The sequence below is a fragment of the Rhineura floridana genome, chromosome 3 (assembly GCF_030035675.1).
Source record: "Rhineura floridana isolate rRhiFlo1 chromosome 3, rRhiFlo1.hap2, whole genome shotgun sequence".
NCBI lineage: Eukaryota > Metazoa > Chordata > Lepidosauria > Squamata > Rhineuridae > Rhineura > Rhineura floridana.
Genome location: NC_084482.1, coordinates 21,210,062 through 21,228,656, shown reverse-complemented (window position 1 = coordinate 21,228,656; position 18,595 = coordinate 21,210,062). Strand labels below are relative to the sequence as shown.

At 43.7% G+C, this 18,595-nt stretch overlaps 1 protein-coding gene across 1 annotated transcript; it reads right to left on the bottom strand.

Annotated features, from left to right (window-relative positions):
• Positions 1-267: 267 nt before the first annotated feature.
• Positions 268-17,374, bottom strand: LOC133379507 (keratin, type II cytoskeletal 5-like). Its single transcript, XM_061614917.1, has 9 exons — positions 16,790-17,374; positions 14,330-14,544; positions 11,783-11,843; positions 9,785-9,880; positions 8,181-8,345; positions 5,978-6,103; positions 4,431-4,651; positions 3,305-3,333; positions 268-3,176 (listed from the first exon to the last, which is right to left on the bottom strand). The coding sequence occupies exons 1-9, from the start codon at positions 17,237-17,239 to the stop codon at positions 3,121-3,123; spliced, it is 1,419 nt and encodes a 472-aa protein (XP_061470901.1). The 5' UTR covers positions 17,240-17,374; the 3' UTR covers positions 268-3,120.
• Between the last annotated feature and the right edge of the window lie 1,221 nt (positions 17,375-18,595).

The following is an 18,595-nucleotide window of genomic DNA, read 5'->3' as shown; positions in this document are numbered from 1 at the left end:
ACTGTCTTACCTCCGGAGCAGAGCATAAAAAACCTGGCTGAATGCGGTTCTCTTATCGTGACACATTTAAATGTTTTTTCTTTTCTTTTAATAATGTTATTTGTTATTTAATTTTGAGAATTGCATTATTGTATTGATGTATTATGATGTGTTGTTATATTCGTGTTTTTGTAAGCTGCCTTGAGGGCCTTTATTAATAAATAAATAAATAACTAATAAATAAAAGCCTAACAGAGAAGCCCGCCCTCTCCAATCAGAACACACAGATTTACTTAACCAAGAGGTATGGTTTATTAATTAAAATACACAAATTAACATGAAGTTACAATGGGAGATTTTTTTTTTAAAAGCAAAGCATTGTTCCTAAACGTAATACTTAATAGATCAGTGTTTCTCAACCTTGGATTCCCAGATGTTGATGGACAATAACTCCCTTCATCCCCCGTCAGATTAGCTAATGGTCAGGGATGATAGAAATTGTAGTCTGACAACATCTAGGTACCCAAGGTTGAACAACTCTGCTCTAGATGACACCAGCAGGCATTTATGCTTACTTGGCCTGCATACAAACCATTTAAAGCACATTCCCTCCAAGGAATCCTGGGAACTGTAGTTTACTCTTCACAGAGCTACAATTACCAGCACCCTTAACAAACTACAGTTCTGAGGCTTCTTGGGGATGGGGGATGTGCTTTAACAGCCTTAGTTACAAGACATAGGCTGCAAGAATCAGAGTCCCTTACTGCCTCCCTGCTGCTAAATGGAATTTAGTGACCATAGCTTTTGCTGATGATTCTCCCATAGGTAAGGAAAGGTCAGGCTTCCCCTGGTAATCTGGAATCTGTTTGGTTCCTCTCCTTCACCACCAGTATTTGGAGTACCGTAAACCAGCAATTAGGGCAGGGATGGGGAACTTGTGGACCTCCAGATGTTGCCGGAGTAAAACGCCCATCATCCTTGACCATTGGCCATGCTCACAGGGGCTGATGGAAGTTGAAGTCCGAGAACATCTGCAGGGCACCAGATTCCCCATCCCTGAGTTGGGAGAAGTCCGTAGCTGGCCCCTTAGTAATGGAGGCAATCTGGCCCACATAGACAAGTAATTTAAAAAGAGAGGATTACATTTAAGTCAGACAGCTCTAACATATATTCTTAACTCTACATAACACTACTCTAATTAACTTGCATATACATCATTATTACCCTAGGTGTTATAAATTCTGTTTCAATCCCTGGCTGACTCTACATATTCAATAAGCTGGTATCCCCCCCCCCAACGCACACATACACTTTGTCTGCTTAGCCAGTGGGAGACATTCATTTAAACAAAGCCAAGATTTCACCCAAAAGGATGTTAATTTTGCCTTTGGGAATTAAGCAACATACCAGTCATCAGAGGACAGAAGAGCTCAGTACATATAAAATCTCTACCTGACCATAATGAGATGTATTGTGGTTTATATAATTTCCATAATTTGTTCAGATCACTGCGTAAGCAGATCTAAGATACTGGGTTATTGCAGATGTCAATCATGTTAACGTGATTGTGGAATTTGATGTATTTGTACCCTTCTGAAAATACCTGTATGATTCTTTCTTCCCTACTTTTGAGGGGGAGAAAACACCTAAACCTTGCACATGCATGACTAGCTGTTCACCTGGAAGGCCAAGCTCACACTGGAGGCTACCTGCACAAGCCTTTCTCTGACCATGCTGTTTTGCAGTGCCTCTATCCCTGCAGCTGTCACTTTGCTAATAGATGCTTTTTTATGCACACTTTATCCCTAGTATATGCACTTTGTACACATTGCTTGACTGGAGAACTGCAAAACTCGGAGAAGTGCAAATTTCAAAGCATTTCTGTGTTTTGGTGTATGTATTGTTTTGAAAAGCATGAATTTGGTAGGTGCGCCTATAAAGGCAAACTGAATCAGATTTCTCCCCCCTCCCTACATACATGCTCTTTCATCGCTTTCCTCATAACGTGCATCATGAGGTTGTGTTTTTCTTCCCCGGGACAAGAAGGGATAGCCTATCCCCTCTTGCCCCAGTGTGTTTCTATGCTGCTCTTCATAATTCACTCATGCAGAGTGAAACACAGAGCTACGTGTGTGAGCACCACAGCCTGCCAAGATAAGCAGAGAGCTGTGGCAATTTATTGAACAGTACATACAATGAAGACTAAGTAACATCCCAAATAAAAGTATAATTTTGAAGGTCATGGTTGGGATGGGGAGCCATGACCATTAGGTGTGTTTAACTCTTCATGGTAATCTGAATTGGTTCTGAAGGCGCATTTGCGCAGGGATATGCCTCACTCTAGGTCTCATGGATTGATGGCTTTCAGCAGAATGTGCAAACAGGCTCCATTGAAAAGTGCTCTGATATGTGATGTGAGATATAGTGAAAACTCTGTCTCTGGGGTTTTAACAAGTCATTGCTTGATTGTGCTGGCACTAAGGAGGAAACGTGCATGTGTGAATTCTTGCTCTGACTCCCCCTGGGCTCATGTGCTCCTCTCCTACAGCCTGGATGTGAGGAAGAAATTGGAAGTTTCCACTTCCATTTTAAATGAACCACAGTCCAAATAGTGGTTAATCTTCACTGATTAGCGAAAACAAGCTAACTTCCTAAACTGTGGTTTGAAGTTCATTTCTTTCAAGCAAACCATAGTTAAAATTAACCACAATTTATTGGGTTTGGATGAAACAATAAGCCACAGTTAATAAAAAGCGGAAGTGAAAGCTAGGCTAGGCTTGTTCCTGTTGTGGTTTATTACAACGTCCACATGTAGCAACCGTCTCATGTGATTAATCCAGAGCTTGGAAAAGTTACTTTTTTGAACTACAACTCCCATCATCCCCAGCCAGCGACATGCTGGCTGGGGCTGATGGGAGCTGCAGTTCAAAAAAGTAACTTTTCCAAGCTCTGGATTAATTTATAGCAAAACCACAATTGATTTCTACCTTAAGCTGCACAGCTGCCCATACCTTAGAAGAACAAATATCCTAGCAATCATGCTGGTGATATGCAGCTTCTCTTTTGACGTTTCATTTGCCAGTCCTACTAATAACATTCAAATTCCATATATGTATCCAACAATGCTTGCTTCAATTCAGGCTACTGTTGCACATTGTGGGCTGTGCAGTGGGCTGCACAAGTAGTGTTCATCACAGCTGTAAGAGAATGATACATTCAGGGAGTGATTCTTTCAATAGGTCACAGATATCAGAGGCAGCTAATTCTGTGAAATGAAATCTTACAGACTATAGAAGAAAATAAGAAGAAACCTTAGGGTCCTTACCCACACTCACAGGAGCTCCTGTACGTATTCTGTTAGAGATGGGGGGGGGAGAGAGAAAAAGAGTAAAGGTTGGTTATTATTTCTTAAACAGAGGGTACTTCCAGATGGATGTTTATTGTGGGATGGCTGCTCCTCATCCGGGCCTTATTACTTTTTTTTGCAGCCTCCACACAGAATTGTTGCCATAAAAATGCCAACCCTTTATCCAGGATCCTGTTTCCCAGAATGGCCAATCAGGTACTCGGGGGAAGCCCAAAAGCAGAACATGTCTCTCTACCGCTTACGCTCCCCAGCAAGTGGTTTTTAGAGTTATGTTGCCTCTGATCCTGGAGGGACCATACAGCCACTATGACTAGTAGCCATGGACAGTCTTATCCACTGTAAATTTGTCCAATCCCTTTTTAAACCTTCTATGTATATATTTATAGTTCAGCCTCATCACTACACCAAAATGAACTAGAATGGATTTGAGATTCATTTGCAAAGCTCTAGTGTGTGTGTATGTGTGCGTGTGTGTGTGTGTCGGAGTCTCTCTCTCTCTCTCTCTCTCCTCCCCCCACTGAATGTCAGGGCTGGAAAACCCTTTCCATACCGAAAGCCAGGTTCTCTTCTAGGCAATCTACCAGGGTCCAAATGCTAGTGGTGGGTGGAGGCAGAAGCAAACGTGGGTGGAACAAAACTGTTACTTTACTCACACATCACTCTTTACTCACACATCCAGGCCAAGCATTATCCATTTTCAAGGAGACATTCTAGCCAGGTAAAAACACTTAAGGAAGGTTTATGGCAGGGCTGGCAAGGGGTTGGCCTATGGAGAAGGGGGTGTGGTTGGGAGGGGGTGTGGCCTGGGGAGAGTCCAGAGGGCCAGATAGAGAGGCCTGGAGGGTTACATCAGCTACTGGGCCTGAGGTCCCCTGTTCTTGCTGTATATGGTGGCAAGCCCCTCCCTCTTTTTTTGCTGTTGGGTTGAGAATGAGATTCTTGTTAATGCCTTCTCCCACAACAACAGATGTCCCTAAGAGCCAATAAGCACAAAAGATGAGTGTTAGCTGAGTTAGATGAGTTAATCCATTCTAGGGTAGAAAAATATACAAGAAGGATTGGAGATGCCAACTATGACATTCACCTGTTCTCTTCTCCCTCCAGAAGTGTCTTGTATGTTGCAATCTCAATATCAAGGGCCAGTTTGGTATTCATCAGTTCGTGATAATCCCGCAAAAGGGAAGCCAATTTATCCTTGCAATTCTGCAGGCTCTTCTGGAGCTCATTGTGTTTAGCCTCAGCATCTTTAAGAGTACAGTCGCCATGTTTTTCAGTGTCACCAATGGCTGCCTGCAGAGAAGCAATCTGCAAAATGTGGGAGAACATTGCCAAATGTAATGCCAAATTCATTTCATGTTGGAGTCAATCCCTTTTCTGCCTTCCTACACCAGCCGTGATTCTGGGTAACCCTGGATTTCCTTGGAGCTCATCACAGGCTCTTCAAGAAACAGATCGCGAAGGGATGACAAGCTTTCCAGAAAGACAGCTTGTCTGCCCACTACTGAATGCTCTGTGGCACCATGCAGCCGCCACCTGCAGAGGAGCATGTGGTAGGATGCACCTTCAAGACATGCAAAGTGATGCGCAAACCACCAGAAAGGCGATTGCTTTTTGTGGGGGTAAAAAGTATTTGCAATACATGTCCCCACTTGTTTAATGTCAGGACTAATAGAATTAGTGAAAGGTAGGTTCACCTAGACTTAATCGGATTGGCTAAACCATTTCTGCCCCAAAGTGGAAAATAGCCTAGCTCAGCACTTTCCTAACCTAGAGCCCTTCAGATGTTTTGGACTACACACTCCCATCAGCCTCAGCCAGCATTGCCCATGGTCAGGTTGGAGCCAGTCTGAATTAATTTGGACCCCACTCTGACCTGATATGGGATCAGGTCCCTATCCCATCCTGCACCCCCACAAGAGCCTTGAAGCTTCTCCCTCCTTCCCCTTCTCCTCCATAACCCTTCTTCCCACTCATCCACCCACCCAGCTGTCTGTTTCTAAACCTCCTTACTCTTCCCTTTCACTGCTGATTCTGGCAGCAGTGACAGCATCAAGCATCACCTCCCCACTCCTGTGCCTAGAGAGGCAACTTGGAGGATCATGGATGGAAAAGAAAGAAAGGGGGGGCTGAGTGTGTGAAAGAGGGAAAAGGAGTTCAATGCTTCTTCAGCTCAGATTAAAAACTGAGACAGAGAAGAATTTATGGGATTGCAATGCATCCCTCATATTTGTGGTGAGTGTTATGACCCTCTGAGTTTTGTATTTCTGTCCCAGGAAATACACATTTCAGAAATGCCTTCAAGTAGACTGTGGATACCAGCCATTGGTGGTACTGCAGAAGAGCCACCTAGTCCACTCTTTAGGGCTGGAAAGCTGCTCATCACTCCCTCCATGCATCCAGTGTATAGAATTCTCATTTTGATCAACTGTATCTTGGGCTGCCTTGAAAATCATTATTTAAGTAGTTCTTTGCCCCTGACCAGTGTGGCTTGGCACCATAGCAACCCCATGGTCCAGAGAAGTAGCTCCATTTTGTATTGCTCTTTCAGATTGTGAAAGCAAGCAGCTTTAAGGTCTGACAGGCCAGCAAACCAGGTCTGTCTTGGACCAGGGAACACAAGAGCTTCCTTACCTTCCTCTTCTCGCTTTCTATCTGGCACCGCATTATCTGTTTTGCCCGGTTCAGCTCTGCAATTTCATTGTTGCTTGTTTGCAGGTTCTCATGGAACTGGCTCCGTTTGTTCTCGAGATCCTCAACCTAATATCCAGAGAGAAGGCAGAAGAGCAGTGGTACGACTTCATACCCAATACTGAAAGACAGGGAGTGCTGGTTCCCCCCTGAATGGCTATATCAGGGGTGCCTGGCTGGAATTGCCCTCTGACTGATATATAGCCTATCTACAAAGATAATTGTCACATCCATTGCTCTGCCCACTTTTGCTGCTAGCCCCACCCATTACTGGAATGCGGCCCCTAGAAGGTCACCCACAAGGGAATGTGGCCCTCTGGCTGAAAACCATCTTTGCAGATAGGCTATATTTCAGTCAGAGGGTTTCCCACTCACTTCTCCATCCTCCATCCAGGCCAGCAAGAGGCATTATCGCTGTTCAGGGGCAAATCCAGTGAGGCATAAGCACTTGAGGAGGGTGCAAAGTGAGAGGTGTGAACTGGGGAGGGCCCTGTGGAGAGTCCTGGGGGCTAAATAGAGAGACCCAAAGGTCCACATTTTGCCCCCAACCTGAGGTTTCCCACCTGTGGGCTATATAGAAACTGCCATGCTTCTCTGCTTATGAACTAGGAGCACTTTCTTAGAAAGAAAGACATACAGGAAACTCCCACAGATTACATATGGATCTAAAGTAGAGGAATTGCCTGAGACACAACATTTTGAAGTTCCCCCAAACAAACTTCTGAGATGCTTGCTAAAAGTGCATCCTGGAATGCCTGTAGCAGAAATAGGATTTGTCTGTTAAAATGATTGTTGAAAGACAATTATAATCTATAGTTTTAAGTCTGACCATTTTGAGGAGGGCAGATGGCTTAAGAAATGCCTTTTGGACCCATAAAATGGATAAGCAAAACAGTTGGTTTCTTCTGGTTGAAAAGCTGGCTACATCCAAGAATATATGAGAAATACGCTCCATGACTTATATTCAGAAAGACCCCAATGGTGATTCAGACTTCAGGATCCTACCTCACCTTCTACCAATTTACCAAAACAACTCATTTTGGAGAATTACCTTCTGTAGAGCTTTTCCAGTTCTAAGCTGGCAAATTATGCCAACAGTTCTTTGAGGGGTCTGATTTCTATAACAATTATATACAGCACATGTATATACACTGGCCATGCCCACCAATGACATGTGGCCCCTGGTTGGCCATCAATGTGGCCCTTCAGCCAAAAGAAGGTTAGCTAGCCCTGCTATAACATTCTGTATATGTGGTGGCAAACATGAGGAAAATCTAGGCTGCATTAGATTTCTCTTACTGATTGTTGGCGTTTTATTGCATTTTTAGGATGTTTGTTATATGTTAAACCACCCTGCTAATTACATATAAGTTTATGAAGCAAAGACATTTGCATTGCCTGATGAATGATGAATTACCAAGGATATATTTATCAGATTCAATGTCACATATCCAGCATGAAGATGACTGGTATGATGTAGACACAAAGATATCTATTATTGCATTATTTTTAGGGCCACATCACCTTAGCAGTTGCAGTGGCACAGTGACTTTGTAGAAGCGACTGTGGTAGATTTCATGTACTATTATTACAGCTGCCTACCAAGGGAGAAACTGGTTTTATTTCGGCTATTTTTATTTTGTTATTATGATATTATGCTGCTAAGACCTTCCTGGTGAAACAATAAATTGGCTTGAATGAAAAGTAATATATGGCTTTACATTATCGAAATGTGGGTTTCTTTGACATGGGCGGCCATCATCTCTGGCAGCCATTTAGTGCACTGATTTTGACAAAGGGACAGAATGGCAGTACATTTCTGTTCACTGAGATATCTGCGAGCTGAAAGTTAGCAAGCAAGAACAGGAACATAAGAACATAAGAGCCCTGCTGGATCAGACCAATGTGCCATCTAGCCCACCATCCTGTTCTCACAGTGGCCAACCAGATGCCCCCAACGGGAAGCCCACAAGCAGACCCCGAGGGCAAGAGCACTCTCCACTCCTGCGGTTTCCAGCAACTTGCATTTGGAAGCATACTGCCTCTGACCGTGAAAATCAAATTGCAGAAAAAAAGACTGATGTTGGGCTTCTCAAACAGCAGATCTCTTAACTATCACAACACATCCCCTGTCTCTTGCTCATACCTGGTTCTGATAAAAGAGGTTAACCTCTTCCTTGCTTCTTTGAGCAATGCTCTTATACCAGCCTTCAATGTTCTGGATCAGGGCATCCATGTCTAGGCATCTGCTGTTGTCCATGTTGACAACCACAGAGGTATCATAGAGTCGACAATCCAACACAGCACATTCCTGCAGGTTGCACAAAATTTGAGTGGCATCTTAGTGCCTAGCAATATAGACAGCATCAGCAAACAATCCTGAGGCAGAGGACTGAGGCTAATATATGTCTAATTCGGAGCAACTGATGACATTCACAAATTATTTTAGGGAACATAATGGCTAATTTGCAGCTGCTATGTTTGTTTGTTTGTTTATTAAATTTACATCCCACCTTCCTCCCGGAAGGATCCCAAGACAGCAAACAAAACACTAAAACGCTCTACAACACCTTAAAAGCAGACTTTAAAATATATTAAAACAAAACCTCTTTAAAAACGTATTAAAACAAAACATCTTTTTAAAAAAAGCTTTAAAAACATCTTTAAAAAAAATTCTAACACAAGACGCAGAGTGGAATAAGGTCTCTACTTTAAAAGGCTTGTTGAAAGAGGAAGGTCTTCAGTAGACACCTTAAAGATAACAGAGATGGCACCTTATCAGTGGCTTTGTGAAGGGTCTCTAAATTAGCAATATGCAACACACTCTTATGAACCAACTGCCACATGTCCAGATGCCTCTGGCTGATTGCTGTAGATTATAACCAATCAGGGAGCCCAGGTGCCAGCACTGCTGCCATCGCTACCTAGCAACACAGGAGGCTGCTTTATACAGAGTCAGACCACAGGTCCATATAGCCCAGTGTTGTCTACAGCGGCTGGCAAAAGGTCTCCCGGCTTTCATGCAGGGAGTCTCTCTCAGCCCTGCCTGGAGATGCCAGGGATTGATCGTGGGGCCTTCTGCATTCAAAGCAGATGCTCTACCTCCGAGCTATGGCTCTTTCCCTACCTTCTTGTCTTCACCCTTTTCAGCAGTGCCTCCTTTAGGCAGCAGAGAGGAGGGATAATTTACTTGCTCCTACTTCTCTTCAGTGTGAAGTCCTTGTCCTTTCTCTGCCCGAAGAAGCCAGGAACTGCTGAGGAGGATGAGGAGGTGACTGACTCTGAATTGATAGGCACAGAAACCCAAATATTGTGAGTCTAAGCGTAAATTGCTTAGAACAAAAGTCCAACGGATTCAGTAGGACCCTTGTGTTGAAATGGATATCATTGCATAGAGAGGACCGAGAACAAGATATACAGCTCCGTGGTAGGAGAACTGTTTTGCGTCTCAAAGGTTCCTGGTTTGATCCTCCACGTCTCGAAGTAGGCCTGGGAAAGACTATCTGAGAGCCCCTGCCAGTCAGTGTAGACAGTGCTGCGCGAGATGAATCAAGGCTCTGACTCTGTATAAGGTATTGCGCAAGTGCCAAGCCTGTTGTGCTAGCAATGGGAGTTGTGGCTGTAGCTGTGGCACTGCATCCGAGGACGGAGGTATACCTTGGGTTTAGTCCTCTGCCTCAGGCACACTCTTAAATCATCTGAACGGAGGAGTGCGAGCTGCTTCTCATGTTGCAACTTAACTATACAGACCTGTTCGAAGAAAGCTTTCAGGAATTCGAGATTTTCTTTCAGCAATTCCTTCTTCAGTTCCAGTTCCCTCTGTTGTTTATATGCGTCATCAACTTTCTGGGGAGGGGAAAAATTGGGATTGAATTTTTATGCAATTTCAGTCAATGCAATGACAGGTCTGACTATAATTCTTGGGAGGGGGGGAACCAAGGATTTAAAAAGTGCAATGTTTCTGATTACGGATCGTCGTACACAGTATGATCCCAAGGTTCCAGAAGTGGATGAAATATGACAAGATGGATTTGGCAGAGCAACTTAGTTTGATCAGATGACTGTACCTCCTTCATTTCTAGTGGTGTAGTTGTCCAGGGTCTCGGGGGTCTTAGACTCCTTACTTTTATGGGAGCAGGGTCCCAGCAGGGCCCCTATGTTTCTAGCATCTTATGAGCCAATCAGCATGGAAGGGGAGTGTGTTAGCCACTGAGAAGAGTCCTCTAACATGCTTCCTTGTCCTTTCCTGCTGATTGGAGCCAATCAAAGTGAAAGGAGTCAGCCACTGAGAAGACTCTTTTCAGTAGCTAACACTCATCTTTTGTGCTTATTGGCTCTTAGGGACATCTGTTGTTGTGGGAGAAGGCATTAACAAGAATCTCATTCTCAACCCAACAGCAAAAAAAGAGGGAGGGGCATGGCTGTGACTGTCATGAAGGGACCCTGCACTTCTGAATTTGCCACTATACTACTGTTCATTTCTACCATATTCTAGCAATTTCAGATGGTAAAACAAGGGTAAACATTAGTCCTGTTCAGTTGTTATGGCTCTTCTCCATTTATCGAATGAATGGGTGGGTGAACGTGGACAGTGGTGGGACTAGACTCCATTCCTCACATTCCATGCACTGAAACACATGCCTGTAATGTGTGTCCGTGCATACAAGTGTACATGCTTAGTCAGGGTGGCTTGGAGTTCCAAATTGCAATAGAGCTCTGCCCCCATGCTTTTCAAATGTATCATGCAATATGTGTATTCATACAGGGAACATCTGATGAATTATTTATGCATTTATATAGCCAGAGATAGGTATGTATTTCACTGGGAGACCTGTGTTTAGCAAATTATGGAAATGCAACATTCAAAGGTCTTTCTTCTAATGAAAAGCAGCTGGCTGCTTGTAACATATATCTTCATCTTTGGAAGATGACAGCCTCAAAAGCTGATGAGAAATTGAGTGATGCACATTGTGTCAACCCTAAGCATAAGAAGCCTGCATTTCAAAAGAAAGTTCAGAAGTGTCCTTAAAAGCAATGTGAAATGACTGTTGGTTTTGCTACAACAGATTAATATGGGCTACCTCTCTAGAAGCTGTCATGTGTAGGTACAGTCAATAATAATGAGAGATGATGTTTTTGCTATGGTATTATTCTGTCCTTCCATACTGCTGCATTGTTGCAGATCAATAGCATACTCAGTATTCAGGATCAGCCCCATGTCAATTCCGAATGATAGCCTGCCATATCATTCCCCTTAGTGGAGCAATTTCCCCATCTCTACCCCTTCCTCAACAATCTGGAGCAAGAAACAGCTGCCCAAAAAGCATCTTATAGCGCAGAGGTAGAAGACTCATTGCCCTCCACTTGTTGTTGGACTACAGCTGACCTCATCCCTGACCATTGGCCATGCTGGCTGGGACTGATGGAACGTGGAGTCCAACAACATCTGAAGTGTGGCAGTGGTTATGAGAATGGCGTCTTTGGACCTCTTCATGCATTTTGTTTTTAAATTTACAGATAAGAATTTTTTTTGTTTAACATGGACACCTAAAAAATGTAAAGTGTGAATGTGATAGTGATGTGCATCATAAGTTGGAATTAAAGGCAGCTCCCTGTTGAGTGTAAACAGCCCTCAGTTGCCTGTACTTATGTAAACTGAAATGTCTAAATCTCGACAATCCCACTTTATTCCTCCGATATTTTTGCTGAGGCGCACATTTTACTGTGCAGCCTACCTGGATCACTCACCTGCTTGAGCAAGACAAACTCGTTCTCTGCATGTGTCCGTCTGTTGAGCTCTTCTTCGTATCTTGCAGGATTTTAAAGAGAGAGAGAGAGAGAGAGAGAGAGAAGAGGGGAAAGAAAGCAAGTTTTTCACAACACATTTGAAAAAGAATTGGATTACTCTGAACCTCACAACAATATTCCTCTAGAATCCTGTCTCTGTGAGGTGAATGATACAACCCCCCAATGGCAGCTTTATGAAAAGAAAAGCAGCTCTGGGTGAGGGAATTTTGAGCAGAGAAAACGAGGGGTTAGTTTTATCCCTTTCTTTGTTGGCCTTCTTCCAAATCTCTACCCCCAAAGCTGCTTTTATTGTCCCTACAGGGTTCCACAAGGGAAAAAAAAACCATGTCTGGAACCCTGCATTTTTGGATGAGGGGCACCTTAGGGACACAATTTTCAATGGCTGGGCTGGCAGGGAAAGGGTTGTATGCTTTCTCTTCTAACTTCTCCCCCCACCATTCCTCCAGTCAAAATTGCCCCCTCCTGAAGCCCCTTTTTACATAACACAATAACAACAAGCAATGGCCATGCATGGGGTCTTTATGACATGCATCTTCATGTAACACATAATTAAGCTCTGACAGTAACCATTAACCTTCTACTACAGAAACTGGGATGAACAGAACTGCCTTAGCAGGAACTAGAAACAGGCCAATTTTTATCATATGACCTCCTGTCTGTAGTATCCATCCCATCTTCTCTGGATGTATTTTTATCCAGATGATCTTTTCTGAAGTTGGGCTTATTAGTTTTGAATGGTGGCGTGTCAGGGAAAAGAAAAATGTCTACATTTTATTTTAGCCAAACACCAGGCAGCCTAACAAAACTACTACAAAAATGACAGAGTGAGGGATCGCCAAGAGGATACTCTCACAAAAGTACAAATCCCTGTGGAGGACGGCACTGTGGAGAGGGTAGGTTGAAGCCATGGTAGACTGAAGCCTGGCTTCTGGCATGCTTTAGGCATTACATGGCAGATGGAGGGGCTGTTGCCAAAACTGGAAACCCCACATCCCATTCTCTCCTGCCTATCAGGCAGCATATAAGCCCCCTTCGCATGTTGCCCACATGAAGGCAGTGCCACTCATTGAAGGGGCTACAAGTTTATGCCAATGTCCCCCTTTGATGTGTCAAGTGGTTCTCCAGTCCTACCCTTTACACCCACATATCTGCATTGGCAAAGCCTCTGTGCATGGACTCCTCAGTTATTGGGAGCCCTGTGCTGCCACCAGTGTGCTATAGGCTTCCCTGATGCGCTCAATGCATGGACATTGGGAACAGGGCTGCAGGACCATGTGACATCAGAGGCTGGGCTAGTGGCATAGCCTCACTGTCCCTTCAATATGTGGGGCACCCCCTTCACATGGATAATGCATGAAAGGGAGTGTACTGTTGCAAAAAAAAGCATGGCATCATGCTGCAAGCTCCCACTGTCCCTGGCCACAAACAGCAGCCTTTGGGGTGGAACAGGGAGGGGCAGCTATAGCATTATGACATTATGTCACGGCTTTCATTTCTCAAGATATCTCTGGAGAGAGATACGTAAGAGATGCAGGGCTGCTGTTTTCTATGCTGTTGCCTAGCATAGCCATTTTTGCATGTGGTTTTTCCTGATATAGTTCATTTTTGTTCATTATTTTCACTAATAGATGCATTTCTGTGCACACTTTCCCCTAACATATGCAATTTGTATGGATTATTTTGGATGGAGAACTGTATCACAAATTTCAGAGAAATGCAAATTTAGGACCCATCCATACCTTAACCGCAAAATCCATGTTTTCCATATTCAGTTGGTGGTCTCGAGATCCATACATGTCCTGTTTGTGGTCAGATTATTGTGAGCCCAATTATCAAGGATCCACACTTACTGGCTGTTGTTTTTTCGCTTTAGCATTGGCCACTCCCATAAGTCCACCCCTTGTCAGTGATTGGTTCATAATAACGCTTTTTCGGAAGAGTGCAGAAACATTTTTTTTATCCCCACACATGCGTATGTTTATGGATGTGCTATTGGGTGGGAAGGAGACAAGGGGCTTGGCATATGACGGAAGAATGCCCATAGACTGCCTATTGCAGGCAAGTCCACGGCATTGCGTGCGAGCCCGGACTTTTATGCGATTGATTATTGGTACAGGAAAGCATAATGGTTTTTTGATGGTATTTCTAATGCGGATTTGTGAATGGGAAAATCCATATTAGCTTGCAACATTATATGGATGACAGTGAATTAATGAAGACACAAAGTTATAACACTGCAGATTACACAGTCGTAATGACTGGCCCTAGCAGCATTTTAGTTCCCGTGCTGTTTCAGGAAGTAAGAATTCGGTAGGTTCACGCTAAAATGCACACTGAATGAATTCCCACAGCATTGAGACTGAGACCAGAACTAGGAAGGGTTCCTAGTCTCAATGCTGTGGGAATAGGGCTTTAAAAGTGCCACACTCTGCATTCACTAATTGCAAGGAACGGCTATGAAAATGGCCTCCTCAATAGGTTGCTTACTTGCATCGGTACTCCTCAATCAGACTCTGCATGGTTTTGTGTTGGTTTTCTAGATTGTTCTTGTCACACAATGAGCAGTCCAGTTTTTTCGTCAGGTTGCTGATGTAATTTTCACAAAGGGGCGTGAGATCTTTCCTAACCATTGGAATCACCTGGTTTTGCAGCAGCCCCCATTTGGTGGCCAGCGCCTGGTTCTTTTGTTCCAAGGATTTAACCTGAAATCCAGGTAAGGAAAAGGAAAAAGGAAAAAAATGGACATTGCTTCTAAGCCACTACGATTTTTCATAATAAATAGATAAATACATGAATGATCCTGTGCATTGCTAATATAGGATGTGACTTTTGGGCTGTAGGCACTGAATTAATGCATGTGAATTAATCCATGTTCTACCTCCACTGTCAGAGGCTGCATGCTTCTGAGTATCAGTTGCTGGGAATCACAAGTGGGGAGAGTGCTATTGTATTCTGCTCCTGCTTTTCGGCTTCCCTTAGGCATTTGGTTGGCCACTGTGATGCTGGACTAGATGGGTCTTCCTTTGACCTGATCTGGCAGGGCTCATCCTATGTTATATGTGAGTGGCCAAACCAAGACCACTCTACATGACACCACAAAGTTCTGGGTTTTCATGGGGTTAATTCAGCATTTCTCAAACATCCAATAGCCATGGCACACTGTTTTGCCCTGCCTCAAAACTGAAGCATTTGTCGTGCTGAAAAGGTTTACTTGCAGGATGTGTAAGACTGAGCCAAGTCAATATTATCATTTTTTTAAAAAATCAACCAGCCATTATATTATTTCTTTGAAAAAAGGTTCTCTAAGCATTTAGTTACATGTTCAGAATTCATCCAGAAGATAACATCATATGCCCTATTAGATACAGAATTACAGAGAGAAATAAAATACCAATGAATTTAACGGATTAATCTGGTTTCCATTTACTGCAGTTATATGCAATGCAGAAGAAAGGTCCCTGGCTTGCTCGATGTTTCACACTGTTGTGGTCAGTGGTGTGCTTGCTTGACCACTCATCGTCAGTGTCTCTGTGACTACCAGGAGGTATAGGAAGAGAGAACAGTGAGGGTGGCACAGTGTAAATACACTGGCACCACATGGCTCCATTGGTGCATTTGCACTTCACGGACCTTGCCCCTCAGTAATCTGCACCACGGTAATCTCCCACCCTCACCTGTCTGTGAGGGTGGGAGTCCCACTCTGTGATCAGCATTGGCTCATGCCCCACAACCTGATGCTAGTGTGGATGACAGAGCTCCACCCTCCCAGCCCCAGCCTGTAGATCTAGGCAGGAGTCCAGGGGAGCAGCAGGGGCCCTCAGTTGTTGGCAATGGGCCTGGTCAGGTTAAGCACCACTGACCACCTCATCTGAAGGGCCACAGGTTCCCCATTCCTGACCCAGATCCATGAAATTCCAAAGGTAATTTTGCTGTTCTGCTCTGTTTGAACAGTAAATACTGTTATTATAATTAAATTTACTTCTGAATTTAACAATAATGGTGGAAAGAGGAAGACTAAGCACTGCTCACCTTCAGAGGAGCCCACCCACCTCTTTGTGCACCTGATTATGCGTGAGTCATTTTCATAAGTATGCCAATAGGTTTTGTAGCTGAACCGCAATTTGAACCTGGATCTTCCTGGTCTTCGTTTGCAAAAGCAACTGTACTTCCCCCCGCTCCACCTCCCGATTGGATCAGAGCCATGGTGCAAGATGTTTGCACCTGTCTAACCATTTCCACCTGTACTGCAGCCTTGATCCAAATCACAGCTACTCTTCCAAGCCACATGAAGGGGAAAATATGCAGGCTTTAAAAATGTTTTTTTGGGGGGGGGGTCCTCAGTGTGATGAATGGGCCATCAAAGATGTAAACAGAGCTTGGAAAAGTTACTTTTTTGAACTACAACTCCCATCACCCAATCCAGTGGCTATGCTGGCTGGGGCTGATGGGAGTTGTAGTTTTAAAAAAGTAACTTTTCCAAGCTCTGGATGTAAACACCACAGATAGAATGTTTATTTCACTATCATCCCCAGACACAATGCTTTTCAACTGAGCCGATTAACGCATTCAGCTATCAAGTGTGCAGTACCTAAGTGTGAATCAGGCCTTATTATTCAAAGTCTCCAGGAATAATTCAAAATTTACTTTCAGCAAACACATGACATAGTATAGCAGCAAAATCGATTAGAATTCTAATCCTGCTTTGAATATCTGAATGTTCAGCCACATATGTGCTGTCCCTTCAGTCTGGAATCAAAATGAAAATAATATTAATCAGTCGCAACTGGTGGCTCCATGTCAGCAGGGCAGGGGAATCTAGTCTGGGTTTTAGTCCAAACTTTCAAGGAGCTGTCCTTGAAAGTTCAGACTAAAACCCAGAGTGGATTCCACTGCCCTACTGATGGAGCCACCAGCCGCCACTGATATTCATCATCATCATCATCTCACCTTGTCAATGAAGCAAGCAAACTGATCGTTGAGGTCCTTTATTTGCTCCTTCTCATGTGCTTTTACTTGATGATCATGTGGGTCGACCCCCAGATAGAGAGGTTCTAAGAGATGCTTGTTAGTGTAAATCTTGCGGATCCCATTGCTTCTACAGCCGGCAGAGTGACTGGCTGTGCTTCTATGGCCAAAAACACTTGCAGGAATGCTGTGCCCCACCACACTTCCTATGCCCAAATCATCTTGACAGCTTCTTCTTTCGTGGCCTGCTGGGCAACAGGAGATCCGATATCTTCCACCAAAGTTATGAAAACTTCTGCTGGTGTTTCCCCCTCCGGTGGTCACAAAAGGTTGGAATGTCTCACTCATTCTGATCCCACCGCAGCCTCCAATGGAAGAAGCAGAGGTAAAACATCTTTGAGCAGGAAACCCGAAGTACTGCTGGTTCATCATGTCTCAGTCAGAGAAGGGCTAAGAAGAAGAAGGGAATAAACTGGAGGAGAACAGCAACAGGAGCTTCTTTGATGCAAGACATCTGGAGCTACTCCTTATATGCAGTCATTGAGACAGGCTGGTACTCTGAAATTTGAAGTGTTAATTTGGGATATTACAGGGCTTGTCTTGCCTGCCAGCAAGACATTGACCTCCACAGGCTGAAGGATGAAGTTAAATACTACTGGAGAAATAGTAAACAGTGCAAGACAGGAAACATTTTTCTTAATGCACTGTTTGCAGATTTCATGTGGAAGTTGGTTTTATGAACAGATTGGTTGCACTTCAGTCAGAACTAGCAAGATACGTGTGAAATTTCTGTCAAAGACATGATAAGAATCTAAAACATTTCCTTCTTCATAATTGGAATGCTATTTCCCAAGTTTCCCCCTCTGATGCTGTGCTCAGAAATGTAACCTTTGCTGTTAAATTTGTGAACAGGATTGTGACAATCGCTAGCTACAAGCACCAGTCATTAACTTGTCTCGAGTGGGCTGATTCACATGCTTACCTGACCCAAAGATCCTCTTTGTGTGGGGAGAAACTGACACAAGTACAATGTAGGATCTCTGCAGAGGGGTTGCACATGGGAAAATTTGATTAGCATGATCTGTCCCCCTTCAAAAAGGGGGGAAGATTGCACAGATTGTGTCCCTATATATATAGGAGGCTGCTGGATCAAATATGTGTGAGACAGAGGAGAAGGAGGTATGCGCACCCACTTCCCCAATATGAGAAAACCGGGTTTGGGAAGCATCACAGGAAGATTTGGCAACTACAAAGTAGAATCTGTCTGCAGCCAATACACAAAATATACTACTTGTGATTAATTATTTTTGTGGATATTACTTAACAAATATATTCACTGTGGCCTCATTCCTTTAATCCACAAGAGGAGCAGCTGGGCCTATGCACACCAATCTTTATTTAACAAGCAGCAATTGTGCCACTACCAATAAGCTGTTGGGAAGAACTGAAGCCAGCTCTCACCTTCAGAAACTTCAAATAGTTTCCTAATAGGACTGTAGAGACACAGTTCTGGCAGCTGGTTTGGAGAGGAATCACACATGTATACATGCCGTTCTTAGTCCAGCTATGGATTCAAGCACAGAAACCTGTTTTTGCATATTAATAGCCTAAATGGATCAGGCATAGAACTGTGTGAAATGAGCTCCTTGCAGAATTTCTCATCTTTCTGCCCTGCATTCTTAGATATCCATGGAAAGCCCACACATGTCACAGCTATCCTTACTTTTCCAAGCAAAGTATCTTCCAAAAAAGACGTCTCCCCCACATTATAATATGCACATTTTATAT